The sequence below is a fragment of the Ips typographus genome, linkage group LG16 (genome assembly GCF_016097725.1).
Source record: "Ips typographus isolate SLU linkage group LG16, UJ_Ityp_2.0, whole genome shotgun sequence".
Classification (NCBI taxonomy): domain Eukaryota; kingdom Metazoa; phylum Arthropoda; class Insecta; order Coleoptera; family Curculionidae; genus Ips; species Ips typographus.
Genome location: NC_138437.1, coordinates 2,471,477 through 2,487,245, shown reverse-complemented (window position 1 = coordinate 2,487,245; position 15,769 = coordinate 2,471,477). Strand labels below are relative to the sequence as shown.

The window sequence follows — 15,769 nt, the reverse complement described above, 5'->3', positions numbered from 1 at the left end:
GATAAAACCCAGTAATTAACTGATGTTAAAACTATTACAACTAAAAGCGTAACAAGGTTTTGTCACAGATCGATTCGATGCAATTTACGGTTATCGCAAATAGTTTGGGAAGGGATCAATATTGATCCCAGAGTCCAATTTTCAATAAATAGTTGTTAATTTCAAGCATTTATTTTGGTGCTAAAAAGTTTACAAAAAAATAAACAAAAGAGGAAGGTTAAGAACCTCTTAAAGTAAATGACCTAACAACAGGTTTGCTTAAAATAGTGGGAGTACATTATAATGTCTTTTTGGCGAGTTTATAAAATCCATAAAGAATTTTTTTAATGTGATCATGTTATATTTATGTCCATGCTTCTACTGGGTTCGGTTAATATTAATGTGAAAATAAAAATCATTAAAAAGGCAATTCAAACTGATTGCAATTTTGGAGTTTTGATTTTTCAACAACACTAAGAAACGCCTAGGTTAACATTATCTCTTAAGTAAATGTTGCAAGTATTACTATAAAAATGCTATATTTTACAACTGGTAGTAGGTAGTAACATTTATATTGCTAAGGCCGAGATTTACGGTCATTTTATTTTTACGTTCAGTTAGTTTAAAAGCGGTAACTGCGTCATTAAATGAAACTTGAGTGGGTTGAATTAGTTTGACACTACAAATTTAAGATAACCGAATTAAGTTGTATAGCATTACATGGAAGATTTATGCCTTTTTGCACGAGCGGTTTTTAGGGACTCCTAAGGGTAAAAATAAATTTAGGTAGGACCTTGTGCCCTGTTCCACCATTTGAATTTTGACCTCAAACTTATTAGGTGTTACGTATTTTAAGCGATCATTTATTAACCACCCAGGAATTCCTAATTGTAATAGACGTGCACAATAATTACTTTATTAAATTGTAACTGGCCAAAACTGTAAACCACTTCATGTGTTTACTATCTCCAATACACATTTGTAGTCACTATAGCTAATAGCAGTGTACTTTGGATAGTTAAAACGAGTGCTGGAAACATTTTATTATCAGAAAGCTGCCGTTGCCTTCGTATAGACAAAAATGCTTTTGTCAATCAAACCAAATTCATAAAAGCATTTCTTTGAAGACTTTACTGTCTTTGAACAGTCAAATAAAAGCCGGAAGCCTTATTTCTGCCTTTGAATAGTCAAAAGTGCTGCCTTTTTAAAGCTAAAAAGCGTTTTTAGCACTTTCATTTGTCAAATTACTGGAAGCATTACGACTATAAATTGTAAAATAAAATCTGGAGAACGTCTTATTAAAGACTGGCTATAAAATTTTGGATCCGTAAGCTTTTGGATCGTGAAAACACATTCAGGAAGCATTTTGCTGTTTAAAGTTTAACAACTTTAAAGTAAAGTTATTAGAAGCTTTTTACTATCTTCAAACTTTCACGATAACCAGTAGTGGAAACGAGTGCTGCATTTAAGTCTCTTAAATGTCAAACTATAGACAAAAGACTTCCACTGCCTTGTTGTCAAAGTAAAACTGGAACAAATGTATGAATGTCTTTAAACAGTCAAAAATGCTGCCTGAAAGCCTTAGTTAGGACGTTCCATTGATAAATCACTCCTGGAAGCTTTTTAACGACTAGAAATTGTCAAATAAAAGCTGGAGAACGTCTTATTGAAGACTGGCAGCTTCTTATTGTCTTCAAAGTTTCGAGTAAAAGCAGGTAGGCTTCTTTCAGTCTTGCATCGTCAAAATGTTGCGTGAAGCCTTCCCCAAGCATTTGGATTATCAAAACACATTGTGGAAGCATTTTACTGTCCCAAACTTAAGTTAAAATGAAGCCATTAGAAGCTTCGTGTACTGTCTTTGAACTGTCAGAAAGATTTTCCAATAACTCTGGATAGTCAAAACTATAGACAGAAGGCTTCCGTTGCCCTCTCCAGTGCTTTCGTATGGACAAAAATGCCTTCTTCAAGCCTTTGTCAGTCAAACCAAATTCAGGAAACTATTTTCTTGAAGATAGGAAGCCTTTTACTGTTTGTAGACTGTCAAACAAAAGCCGGAAAGCATATTCTGTCTTGCATCGTCAAAATGTTGCCTGAAGCCTTCCCCAAGCATTTGGATTGTTAAAACACATTGAGGAAGCATTTTATTGTGCTTGCTTGCAACTTGTTAAAATGAAGCCATTAGGTGCTTCTTACTGTCTTGTGCTGGAAGCATATTTAACTGTTGTCAGAGGGGATTCGTTGTCTTCGCATCGACACAAATGCATTAATCAACAAATTGAAATGTCAATACAAATTCAGGAAACATTTGTCTGTCCCAAAGTTGTTAAGGTGGAGCCATTAGAAGCTTCTTACTGTCTTTAAACTGTCAGAAAGCTTTCCCGATAACTTCGGATAGTCAAAACGACAGCTAGAAGCATTTAAATCTTCCTAAAATGTCAAAGTATAGATAGAAGGCTTCCGTTACTTTCGTATAGACAAAAATCAAGACAGAAGCTGTCTTCAAGTTGTCAAATTAAAGCTGAAGAAGACTCCTTTATGTTGTTGAACAGTCAAAAAAGCGGTGTGAAAGTCTTTTTCAGGACTTTCAATTGTCAAATCACTTAGTATCAAATTGTCAAGTAAAAGTCAGGAGGCTTCTTTCTCCTTTTACATCGTCAAAAATGTTGCCTGTTGTCTTTCCTAAGCTTTAGTATCGTCAAAAGACATTCAGAAATCATTTTACTGTGTGTTAAGTTGTTAAAGTAAAACAAATAGAAGCCTTTTGGTATGTCAAAATCAATTCAGGAAAGCACTTTTTTCAAGACAGGAAGCATGTTATTGTTTTCAAGTTGTCAAATAAAAGCCGGAATGCTTCTTTCTATCTTTAAACAATCAAAAATGCTACCTAAAATCCTTCTTTAAGACTGTTGTCTAATCACTACTGGAAGCATTTTAACGAGTACTAATTGACAAATAGAAGCTGGAGAACATCTGGAGACTAGAAGCTTATTACTGTCTTCAAGTTGTCAAATTAAAGCCGGAGAAGACTTCTTTATGTCTTTGAATAATCAAAAATGTTGCCTGAAACTTTCTTAGAGACTTTGGAGTGTCAAATCAAGTGCTGAAAGCATTTTACGGTCCCTAAAAACGTCAAACTGAAGCCGGAAGTCTTTTTGTGTTTTTGAATAGTCAAGAATGCTGCACGCACCCTTCCTCAAGCCTTGGTATTGGCAAAATAAATCTTGGAAGCATTTTACTTTCTTTCAGAATGTCAAATTAAAGCAAAAGAGCTTGTGTCTGTTTTTAACTTGCTACAGTAAAGCTGGAAAGCCCTTTCTTCTTACTGTCTTTAAATTGTCAAATAAAATCCCGAAGATTTTTTTCTGCCTTGGACTTTTTAAGATTTTCACTTGTCAAATTACTACTGGAACCATTTTAACGACTAGAAAATTGTGGAATAGAAGCTGGGGAACGTATAATTAAAGACTGAGGGCTTCTTTCTTTAAGTTGACAAATGACGCGAAGGCTTAGATAGAGATAGGACACAATAAATCTTATAATTGTCTTTCTTATTGTCAATAACAAAAAATATTGTCAAACCCTTTGTTCCTCTCTACTTAAAGGAGAAGACGCACAGGAGATCAGGGTTATAGTTAAGTGAAACACTAGATCGGAACAACTAAACAGACTGAATTAACTTTTCGAACTGACAGTGCTAAGAGTTCAAACGGCCACTACAAATTATCCGAGAGAGATTAAGCTTTATTTTTCAGCCTGGGAACGCCAGCAAGTTTTGGTTCCCTTGCAAGTAGAGTTCAAATAAATCAAATTTTTAATTTGAGTCTTAAAAATTACTACTTAAAAATATGAGAATACCTAACAAAGAGCTACTAAGTGATGGTGCTGTGCAAAAGGGCATTAGTTTCTTCTCCATAGGCCCTGGAAAATTAAAAGGGTCAAAACTGTTTGAGAAAAATTGTGCAGGTTAGTTCGAAGCTTACGGGCTTCAAGATAGATTATATAAAGGAAACGGTCATGAATTTAATACTTTTAGGGATATTGGTATTTTACCTATGACACATCGGAAACAACAAAGATTATTTAAACAAAAATAATAGCAGATTTTCCGTATGAGCAATAAACAAGAAATTAAAATAACCAAACTACTTTAGTAACTCACCTTATCAAAATTATCACTCATCTTACTCATTTTTGCAAAAATCGAGAGACGACAAACAGAATGACCAGTCTACGGACATAGTGAGGTTGTTATGTTTTTTGTCAATTTCTCCAACGTACTGGCTTAATTGGATTAGCCAAGCAATTTACGAGTTTTAGTGCTAATTTTCAAGTTTAATCTTCGCTCTGACCTTAAAATTAACTTAACTGAAGGGATCAAAATTAGTATTTCAGTATTTCCGCTTCTAACTTGCAAAAATTGGGGTTTTTGATGACCCGGAACCATTAGGGTTATTAACCAACCAATGTAAGTTATAAAAATAATTTTCAGTCACCCCATATGGAATGCAATTTTTAATGGAATTAATTATTACAAGTTATGCTATGATCTAGCCAATAATCATATGGACACCTTGAACAAATTTATGTTTTCCTAATTTCCTATATAATTTAACAGAGCTCAAGGTAATTCCGAAATTTATTCGGTGACAATTTACGTAGGTTGAAACCTCGATTAATATAAATTTCGGAAATTCGACATTTAAAAAAATTTCGAAATTTGAGATTTGTTATATTTATTGTTTTCTATTAGACAACTAAACATTATGTAATCAATAAACCTGTATGTGTGTACAGATTATCAGCTAAAAAAAAATATTTGCGCTGTATTAAATTGATTATTGGGTCAATAGTGTTAATTGATGGTGTTTGCCGTAAAGCACCACATGAATAATGAGTACCCTCGATTACAACTAATTAATCTAATAGAGCGGTTTTACTTTTATATAACTAATTAAGTGATGTTTCAACACAAACATTACATTTGTTTAAAGCGATATTTAATAGTTTTGTATTATTATGACCTAATAATTAACCAGTGCAAATTAAATACACTTTTTCAATAAAAATAATTGTATAATTACTCAGTATCAACGTGATGTTGAAACGGCTTACACATATTGAATTTCACGACTAAGTGCTTTGGGGATTTTGAATTACTACGGGGCCAAATTAGGAAGAGCTGCTCCTACATATTTTCGCCAAAGTGGGTAAATCACGTTTTATTTGTTTATTGTATGAAACTTAAATATGCAAAGACTGGCTTGAAAACCACAAATTATTACCATATAAATCCAGGCCTAATATATGCATTGTTCATAATGGGTCCGTAAAACCGTCTAGTAACACTAAATTTTGTTCTTCGCACAACATTGTCCTATAAACAAGCAACCTGCCCTTGGCGGCTTGAAATATGGAGACACAGAAATGGTGTTCTTATCTTCAAAGAGAAAATTTCAGACTCAATTACTAGCGGAATCAAAATTTATTTGAAAGCTGGCTTACAAGCATATTACGGCACGGCACGTTTGTATAGCTTGATGATTGATCACCATCAATGTAATAATTCTGCGTACCTACTTAAGAATCTCTCGTTCATTGTTAGAAATTAAAAACGGCTGTTGGTATTTTAAATACAATACGCATTTAATATTCTGTCTAGATGTAGACGCCTCCCTGACAGGGAACTACACATGTATAGCTGTCAATTTATTTGGCAATGATTCGATCACTTACACTTTAATCGTCTTGATGCCGCCTTCAGCCCCAGAAGTGGAAGTGGAATACTCTACTTCTAATAGCATTAAAGTAAAATGGACGAAACCTGAAAATGGGGGCTCAACCATTCAAGGTATGTAGAGAAATAAGTTCTTAGAACTAATAAGTTTTTGCATACATATTTAGCTGTTACACGCTACTTGATTTCGTTTCGGAACCAACTTTTTACTTTTACTAAACCATACGGTTCGGTCGATTATACACTTGTTTCGAGCTGGAATAACCTTGCCAAAAGGGACTGTTCAAAAACTTGAAAGTGATTGTATTGGCGATTTACATCAAGCCAACCAAAAAAAGTAAGCAGTTTTTTTTAAATTATCGACGTAAAATCCGCTTTAAATGACAATCGCCAACTAGTTTTAAAGCTCTTTAAACAATTATTGCTTTTTACATTTTTAATTTAAGCTTCCTAATGACTTGACATGGTGCATTTACTTCTAGCGGTGGGAATGGTGGAAGGTAAATTGGTTTACCTACTTCCAAGTATATTTTTAAAAATGGCAAGTTTTATAAATAAAAATTTCTCTTTTCGTGGTTTGATCGACTATTTCATAATAATACATTCAGTTGGCTCCTTAACGTCCACGACAAAATTTGTTATGTAACGCTTTTATTCTTGACCAGTGCAAAACTTTTTCCACGGTTGTAACAAAACCTAGAATCGAATTATTAGTGTAAAAATCCATTTAAACGATCGACCCAGCCGTATAAATAATTAATAACAGCGTTTTTGTTCACTTTCCAATATGGTTTACTTTATCTCATTTAGGTTACGTTCTCAACATTAAGGACGAACAAACTGATTGGAGCAGGATTGATGTCGCTCCCGAATTATTACAATACACGTTTGAAAATTTGAAATGTGGCACTGCTTATTACATTTATGTTGCTGCTCAAAATCGAGTGGGCAGAGGAACTCCCAGTCCTATTATTAATAGTCAGACTAGAGGTATGACCATAAAACAAAAAAGGGCAAAAATTTGTTAACTCAGAAAAGTCTTTTAGGTGGACCTCCAGTGTTACCTAAAGAGGAACAGATATTTTCAAGTAACTCTTCAGTGATAACAGTTATGTTAAAAAATTGGCCTAACGGTGGATGTGCCATTACGCACTTTTCTTTGGAATATAAAATTTATAGCGAAGCTGGATGGCTTTTAATAGCAAAAGGAGTTTCAAAGGCGCAAATAGTAATTCAGAATTTACTACCAGGAACTTGGTATCAGATTAAAATAATTGCCCAAAACGACGCCGGGGTGGTTCGTGGGTTCTACAACGTAGCTACATTGTCTATAGATGGAAGTAAGCAAATTATTATAATTAAGCATTGTGTAATAAGGTTATTCCGATAATTTCACTGTTAAATTGGAAGTTTTCTAGCGACAAACTAATTATCGCCACAAAATCCGTTAACAGAAGCAACTTGTATGCCGAACAATTATTTGGAAATAACGAATTATTTAATAGGAACTCGAATATTATGCAAACAAAATCATCGACTTATTTCTGGTTTGGCTATAATCGCCGACTTCTATGCTTAATCGGTTTTGGTGCAAACTTTATATAACGTTAATTGATATCGGATCGTTTTTGTTTAATCAACTTGATTGCTCAGTTATCCGAAATCCCTTTGACGGGCAGTGAAAATTGGTTTGGATTGTTATCTAAAATATCGTCACTCCAATCAGCCAAGAACTTTCCAAATTGTGACACATTAGGAAATTACGCGCTTCCTATACGCGTATCACGTACATCCAATGTACTGTCCTACGACACACATATTAACTAAAGCACTGTTACTTAATCTGTTTGTCTGGGTATTTATGTATGTACAAGAGCAACGTGGAATTGGCAAGGTCGTTATATGGAGCAAAAGATTACCTTGAAGTGTCGAGAAATTAACACCAATCGAGTCCAACAGCTGACTTTTTTATAAAAGATTTTAATCGTATACAAATGATCACTCGCCAGATCCAAGGCGTGTCTCATTTCGTTATTTCATTAATAGCCTATTAATTAATTAGAAACCCTCATTTGTCCAAACCTAAGCATCAAAATTATCTGTTTATTTTTCATATTCAGTCTTTTGTTCGTGAAGAAAGTGTGTCAAATTTATTCACAATGAGTCAAAACTTTTCAACATTACATGCTCACAGTTGAAGAATAAATGAAGGCATTTTTGGCATTGAAGTGTCTAACAAGTTGCTTTCAGTATGTGGGATATGACATGATACATGAATGTGATATATTATTTTATGACATATTTAAGTTGGTATGACAATGCAGTCTATTGTATCTTCTGTTTCTAAGATCTGGGTTGAGTCTAGTCTCATCATTGATGATGCTGATAACAGTAGGGATTGCTGGACTTGACTTGACTGAGTTTCAAATCAAATTCAATTCAAGCTAGAAGGAATGAATATCGAGTCAAGTAATTTATCTGTCAAGCACTTGCAAAATCAATTAGTTTGGAAACTATCGAGAACATTAATTTTGTTTACTAGTTAATAGTTAACACGTTAACGACAACCTAGAAATTTTTTAAATGTACCGTTGGACCAGTGCACTTTTTTAAGTAATTTGAAAAATGTTGATTGTGCCCAAAGGGTCACGTTATCGAGCACGCGATCTGTTCAAAAAGTAAAGTGTGCACTAATAGGGTGCACATGGCCGTTAACAGGGTGTCCAGAATTACACTTGCGTAATTTTAACTGCGTATCTAAATAATCTCAGCTTGACAATATGAAATTTTTCATTCGTAATGCAACTTTCTTTAACTCTGGATTTTTTGCACGATAAAATAATGATAAAAGTTCTTTAATTCGTCTGTGCCTGCAAATACCAAAAAGTGTACTATTTCAAACACCCTGTATGATATTACATCATTCGATTCAGCTTGTTAGGAGCTACTTTACAGCCTATTATGTAAGCATTTCCAGAGACATACAGGGTAATAGCTTCAACAGGAAACTGCATTAAACCAGCTATTGGTGCCTTTAAACCCTCAAAAGAGGTACTATTTCAAATAGGACACCCCGTATGTTATTACGTCATTCAATTCAGTTTGTCATGACCTACTTTACAGTCTAGTGTGTGCTGTACAAGAGGAATACAGTTTCCGAGATATACAGGGTGACAGCTTCAACAGGAAGCAGGAAGGCAGAATTGTGACATTTAAGATTTAATCAAAAATCTTACTTGCCTCTTCCAGATTCCTTCTTACTTTATTTTACAAGAAAAATTCCATAAAAGTTGTGTCTGGCTGTTCTATAAGGTATATGTCTAGTCAAACCAAATATTCCATATGAAAATGCCTAGTTTATACCTGGAATATGCAGATTACAATTGTATCATGTCATTATTATAACATGAATATAAAATTACAATGTCTGTGAAGTGCTGTGATCTGAGAAAAACTTTAGCCTTGTGACATGTAAATGCCAAAAAGAGAATTAGAGTTTAAAATTAACTAACGTTTAATTATGTAGGCGAAAGGTGCAAACGGTACCTAATGGCACAGTTTGTGTAACTTCTAGTTCTCAATAATCAGAAACGTTCTGGGGATGAGCCTGTCAAATATTTTTACTGATATAAGGCAAATGACAGATAATTACATTCCAAATACATGTTCAGTGAGTAGCACAAGAGTTTACACCGGAAATTTGCGATCAGCGACCTAAGAACCTGCCAGGAATATGCCAGGCTTGTGTTTTCGTAGTTTCCCGGTTTAGACAGGATATGCCTGGTATATATCTACTCGTAGTACATTGTTGTGCTATGTTGGTGTGCGTCTTTCTTGCCTTTTATACCACGTTACCATTTTACTGTAAGTGTCAAGTAGTTAAAACTGCACAATAATACTTGACATCAAGTCACGATCTGCAATAAAAAAGTCAAATATCTATTTATCAAGTATTCAAGTACTTCTTAATAACGTCCAGCTACTTGACTTGAGGAATCTTTACCAAACATGTTCGTTCTTATGTTTGATACTGCATCACTCTCACAGTGCACGTGTTCTTCAGTTTCTTCCCCACCTCCACAGGTGTTTCTAGATAATATCAAAAAATATAATTACAAAATAAATACAGTCAGCACCATATTACAACACATTTAAAATACACATATTCCTACTCACTATTACAATTACTACATAACTAACAAGAGTCTTTCTGGTCAAAATCTTCTCTCAACTCTCTCAGATCTACCATGTTTTTAAGGTTATTCTAAGAGGTCCTAGATCTAATACCCAAGTAAATGAGAATCTCTATTACTTTATTTGTATGTGTGATCCTCTAAGTCGCAAAATTCTTCTGGATCAAGAAATTAAGACCGTTATTTTATAATTAAATAGCTTGTTATTCTTAAATAACACATTTTAACCTACCTGTCCAATGCTATGGATATGAAACTTTTTATACAAAAACGCATACTGAAATACACAACAAATAAAAAAAAATTTTTAGAATTACTTGAAAATAAACAGATATGGATGCAACAAATTATGGTGATTAATATTTTATTTTTTGATTAAAATCAGATAAGGTTCCAATGCCTTTAGACATGTTCGAAGAAGCACTGGATTACAATGTAGGACATTTTTGGAACGAAACTGTGTTTCTAGTTCCAGCATCGATTGGTCTGGTGTTACTGTTGGTGATGTTGTTTTGTGCCATATTCGTGTACAAGAAAAAGCGGTGAGTAATGAATAGCAATCAAATGTGAATGTATTAGATGAATTCAAATTATTTAAGAAGCAATCAGCAACAAGTCGATCAATCACATAACGTGGAACCGGAATCCCAATCGGCACGCCACATACGGCATAGAACCATGCAGGAAAAAATTGCGGAACGGGAAAGCAGATCCAATATACAGCAAATGTATTTGCCACCACCGATTAAAGGGCCTGATAAAATAGGAGAAAATGATATTGCTGGTACTAGTAATTTATTTATATACTACGACTTAAGATATACGGGTAAACTCAATTTTGTAATATCAACCTGCGGTTTGGTTACTTCAAGGCTGTTTAACAAAATGTTTTTAAATATTAATAGATGAAAACCAGCTTTTATAACGTAATGATACATGTTCAGTGTATATTGTGTAAACATAGACGCTGTGTTTTTCTCCTAGATTGTATCTACGGTTCGTAAACCTTAAAAAAGCCAGCGTGCTGAATCGGATATAATTATTATTAACCTTGCTGATATTTTGGAATTTATTTAATATGTTACTGAAAGGACGTTTCTGTAACATGGTATTGAGCATAGATTTAAATTTGGTGAAGGTCATTAAATCCTATTAGAGTGACAATTTTTAACTTTAATTTAGATTACACCATGCAGTTTAAAACCTTCAGCCACATAGAAGATGGAGACCGATCTAGAGGTATCATCACCAAAACGCAACCTTCTAAAGGCACTTGGCATAAAAACCAGCACTACTACAACAACGAATGTAATTCAATGCAACTGTATGTAATAATCTTTTAAAAATGAAACTTTTCGTGTTTACAGCAGCTTTAATACCTCATTCAACACACATGCTCTATCGAACACAAATTCATCACGATCACCAGGGAGACTCAGACTCAGAAGACACAAGTGGAAGTGGAAATTGTGCAGCTGCAGTTCCAGCCACAGCCACAAGCTACAGACCTCAAAAGAAAAGAGACAGAGGGCATCCTGCTGTTGGATATACAGGGTACGAAACTCTATTAGTGGCGGATCTATACAGGAATAAGGATTCCAGCACAGAATCCAATGATGTGTCCCCTTTAACTGAACGCAGACAGCCGGGGGTGAAGAGACATTACAGGACCGCAAGTAGTAGCAGGTAGCCACAAAGGTATAAGTAATTTTTGTTTAATTAATTAATCAAGGGGTTTAACCTGCGTTCTTTGCAAAGTTGATCTAGTTCGCCTTAAAACCATAATGTCGGCATTACTCTGACCGGTATAATAATTATTAGGCATCTTAACGACGTTTAAGCGAGTGTGTAACTGCGGTGAAAGGAACTTATCACGCGTAGAGGGAGTATAAAATTTTCGAACTACATTCTATTATATAACGATCAAGGTGTAGTGCACATAAGTTATTCTAGTTGAAAAAATAACTACAATCAGTAACGTTGTCTCGGCAATAAAGGATATAGTCCAGCGTTACGCAACATTCAGGTTTCTACTTTGATAAGAAATCTAACTCTAGGGGTCTTATTAATATCCGCGAACAATATTGCTTCAATTTTTAGTTTATTGAATTCATGAACTTGGCATACATTTATGCTGCTCATGATCGGTTTGTAAGTGATATAAATTCACAAAAATAATCGGGGAGTATTTTCTTGTCTGCCTACAAGTGCCTGCAAACATATTTTGTAATAACATTTAACGTATATTAAAATAAATCAATAAGTAGTCCGCGGTGTCGTAAAACTACCACCATTAATAATTTTCATGCAACACGAACATGGTACCGTACCAACCATTTTCCTTCGACTTGAAATGTTATATCATTAAGGAAATAGTAAACGTGATATTAAGAATATGTGTAACAGTATTTATTGGTTCTGTCATAACTTTTTCTAGGATTTTCAAGTTTAGAGTTGAGAGAGTGTCCAAGAACATCCTGAACTAGAGATTAACATGGGTTTTGATTTTTTTGCGCCTGTACGGTTTGTTTAATTGAGAAACCTTTCAGATAAAAGTTGTAACTGTGATTTTTTCAATACTTAGATAATTTTGAACTATTACACACATAAAACAAAGAAAATGAAAAAAAAAAGTTTTTGAAATAAACGTTGCTTTTACATTGAATGTTGTTAATATGAACCATCAATAAATCATTTTCAGAATTAGGTCCTATCGAAATAGCTATAAAATTACAGTAAATTCCTTCAAGAAAGAATACGGAAAAAAAGAATTCACCGACAAATTAGTTTTTTCAACAGAGAACATGTTTTGGTAAATAGGTAAGTTTAATCCAAAAACTAACCATTAAATTTTTCTTGCATTTATTCTCCTTTTTTAAGTTTGTAAAGTGAACAATACCTGCCTAATGACATGTAGCTTGACTATTATAAGCAATTTGTTTTTCTATTATATTTTCTATTTGTTCTTTTATTTCTGCAAATAAAGATTTTTTTGTACTAAAAATTGAATTTATTGACTTACACTTCAAGATACAGCACTTCGTTGTATCGTTTAAAAACTTAAAACAGGTGACAAAAGAAACTTGGTTTAAGCATGTAATCACCCCATTGCAATCTACAACAGTGTGGTAAAAAGTTATAGAAAGCATGGTCATCAAAAACCTAACTTAACCTAACCATTGAGCCTTCTTCAAGTTTTGCTAAAAACATTAATTAATAAATATAAGCTGTCTTCTTAGAGTACCCCATTCTTACTACCTACTGTTTTAGGAGCAATTCTCGTAAGAACAAGAGAAAAACAATTAATAATGCTTGTTCAAGAGACATCATCATATCATGTTTAAGATATCTCACATACATTACCTTCTAAATCTGAGGAAAAAAGCTCTGATGAGTGGTTCCAAAAAATCCTTTTTATTTAAATACAACATAGTACAACCAACTAAATAGTTATGTTGTGTTGAACTTGAACACACTGGGAAGAAAGAAGAAAAAGGCATTAAATAAGATCATTTTTGACAGTGCTATTTCCATAAGCCCCATTAAACCAATTTTCAATGTTCTGGCAGGTCTTCTCCACTATTGCAACTGTGATTCGCTTACAAATCCAAGGTATCAAGTCCAAATTCTGATGCAGATTGTGGCCAGTTCAACAAAGTTTGCACAGTTTTTAGATATCAATACTTTGAATCCTTTTACAAGTTTTTACAAAACAGCATTTGCTTGAGAAACTACCACGCAAAGAAAATATGGGTCATTCAACCTAGTCTTGAAAGCATCTTTATCACAATTCTGCTCTTTTCTTACCATTATCTTAACACTTTAATTGAAAGAGGTTATTTGAAAATTATTGTTAATTAAAGAACCAAAAGCGAGACCAAAATTGTTACGATTTTAGTAGGTTGGTAAAACTGTGGTAATACTCCCACTTGTTGATCGATCCAGCATTATGCAGAATTGAAAAAGATACGTGTTAATAGCTGAAGATGCGATCTGCAACATTCATTAAATAAGTTTCTTAATTAAAGGAACCGAACAGGCGCAAAAAAAATCAAAACTGTTTTCCCATTGTTATGTCTTCTGTTAAGGGTGGCACTTGGACATAAAATTTACATTTTTTAGAAACTTTTAATTTACAGTTTACAGTCTCGTTTAATCTTCCCTCATATAAACGCTGCACAATTGAGTAGAACTAAAATGCCACTGACTGAAGTTTAATATCGATTTTTAGGTCTGGTGTATAGCTTTATAGAGTGTTAATTAATCATATATTGTAGTGCACCTTTTCAAAAAATTAAATTTACAGCTGATGTTTTCGGTTTTTAAGCGTCAACAAACAGTTTAGCCAACGTTTCAACAAAGATTTATTTTTCCATCCTCAGAACAAGCTGTTCATTCCGTGTCAACGTTACTTCAACTGAACACATTTGGTGACATACACGGGGTTGTTTCAACACATAACACTTAAAATTGTTGTTTCTACACAATAACACAGGTTAAAAATATGAGGCGTATAGATGCAAATCCCACCAAATTCATTATTATTTTAGCTTTAAAAAATACGTGTTTAAGTTCATGTTTAATTTGTCATGTCAAATTTAATACTGGACATAAACTGATTATTTAAGAAGCGTTTACTATTTTTTTTTAAAGTTCAAATGCAAAGTCCGGTAAGTGATTTTTTGAAGATTTGATATTAATGGGTCTAAAACGTTTAGATTTTTCAAAAATTTATTTTTTGACTAAGAATATAAAAATAGCTTTATTTTAGATCGATATATTTCCACAACTTAAAGTAAACCTAAACTAATGAATGTACACAAGGGCAGAAAGACCATTCCGGTCGATAGCCCATTTCGTAATGAAATACAGATGTTTAACGATTGTGAAATAAAATTTTAAGAAACAATTTTCTGGATTATCTCCAAAAGAGTTTTCATCTATACGCCTCATACAATTAGATGGAAAATTTAGTGTGTGAATTGTAGTAAAATAAACTAAATTTGCAGTTCAGAAAACGAGAAAATGGAAGCCAACGAAGTCCAACTTAAGCCTCCCTCGTGCTTTTCAGACAGCAGAGAACTGAGTGAAGCTGAATGTGACAGAGATTTGAAAATTGCGGAAATTATCTCCTCAGAACTGTCTGACATTTTGAACAGGTAATATTACTCACACTTGAAATTTCAGTAATTTTATCAGTTTGTATTATATACCCCTTAGATATTGCACATCTGACATTTAATATTAGAAACGTTATAGTTAAAACTTTGTCCTTAAAGCTACAACGCAATCATTTCATAATACGTTGTGCAAATTAACGTGGAGTGCCCCTGGTGGCATTGAAATCGATTGGACTAAATTCCATTTAAATCCACACAGATGGAACTGTGATTCACTTAAATGGTTCGCGAAACAATAGCAATTAGCACTAGTGAGATTCCGAAGATTCGAGCAGTAACATTGCGATTTGCGATGAAAAGACAACAAAGACGGCACCAACTAAAAAGAGTTGATTAATGGCTTACTGCTTATTTTTGGATTGTCTAGTTTCCCCTTTAGTAACTCGATTTGAATATAATGGCATTCGAATGCATTGAATTAATTTTTTTTTGTATTTTTAGATACCATGAAAGGAAGGAAGAAGAAAGAAAACAGTTTACTATTCACGTTTAATGCACGGCTACTGCCTACCAAAGAAGACTACTCGTTTTTAGTTTTATTCTCTATTTTTTGATATTGATCTTTAAGCTTTGTTCCTTATGTACCCTCTGAATAAACTTTTTAAAGATTACAATTGAATGTTTTAGATGGAACTTAATGGTCTGTAAATATATATTAAATGTTCTAAAAAGGAAACAATAAA

At 33.6% G+C, this 15,769-nt stretch overlaps 1 protein-coding gene across 2 annotated transcripts in view; it reads left to right on the top strand.

Moving 5' to 3' along the window:
- Dscam3 (Down syndrome cell adhesion molecule 3) overlaps positions 1–15,769 on the top strand; it is an 80,003-nt gene extending 64,234 nt beyond the window's left edge. Inside the window, exons 24-32 of one of the 2 annotated variants that reach the window (XM_081993894.1) lie at positions 5,639–5,827; positions 6,524–6,703; positions 6,760–7,053; positions 10,292–10,448; positions 10,506–10,690; positions 11,089–11,214; positions 11,274–11,592; positions 14,916–15,065; positions 15,528–15,769. In XM_081993894.1, the coding sequence (XP_081850020.1) occupies positions 5,639–5,827; positions 6,524–6,703; positions 6,760–7,053; positions 10,292–10,448; positions 10,506–10,690; positions 11,089–11,214; positions 11,274–11,592; positions 14,916–15,065; positions 15,528–15,579 (1,652 nt within the window). In that variant the 3' untranslated portion in view covers positions 15,580–15,769. Of the gene's footprint in view, positions 1–5,638; positions 5,828–6,523; positions 6,704–6,759; positions 7,054–10,291; positions 10,449–10,505; positions 10,691–11,088; positions 11,215–11,273; positions 11,605–14,915; positions 15,066–15,527 lie in introns of those variants that run through there. The other variant, XM_081993895.1, reaches the window with a different exon arrangement.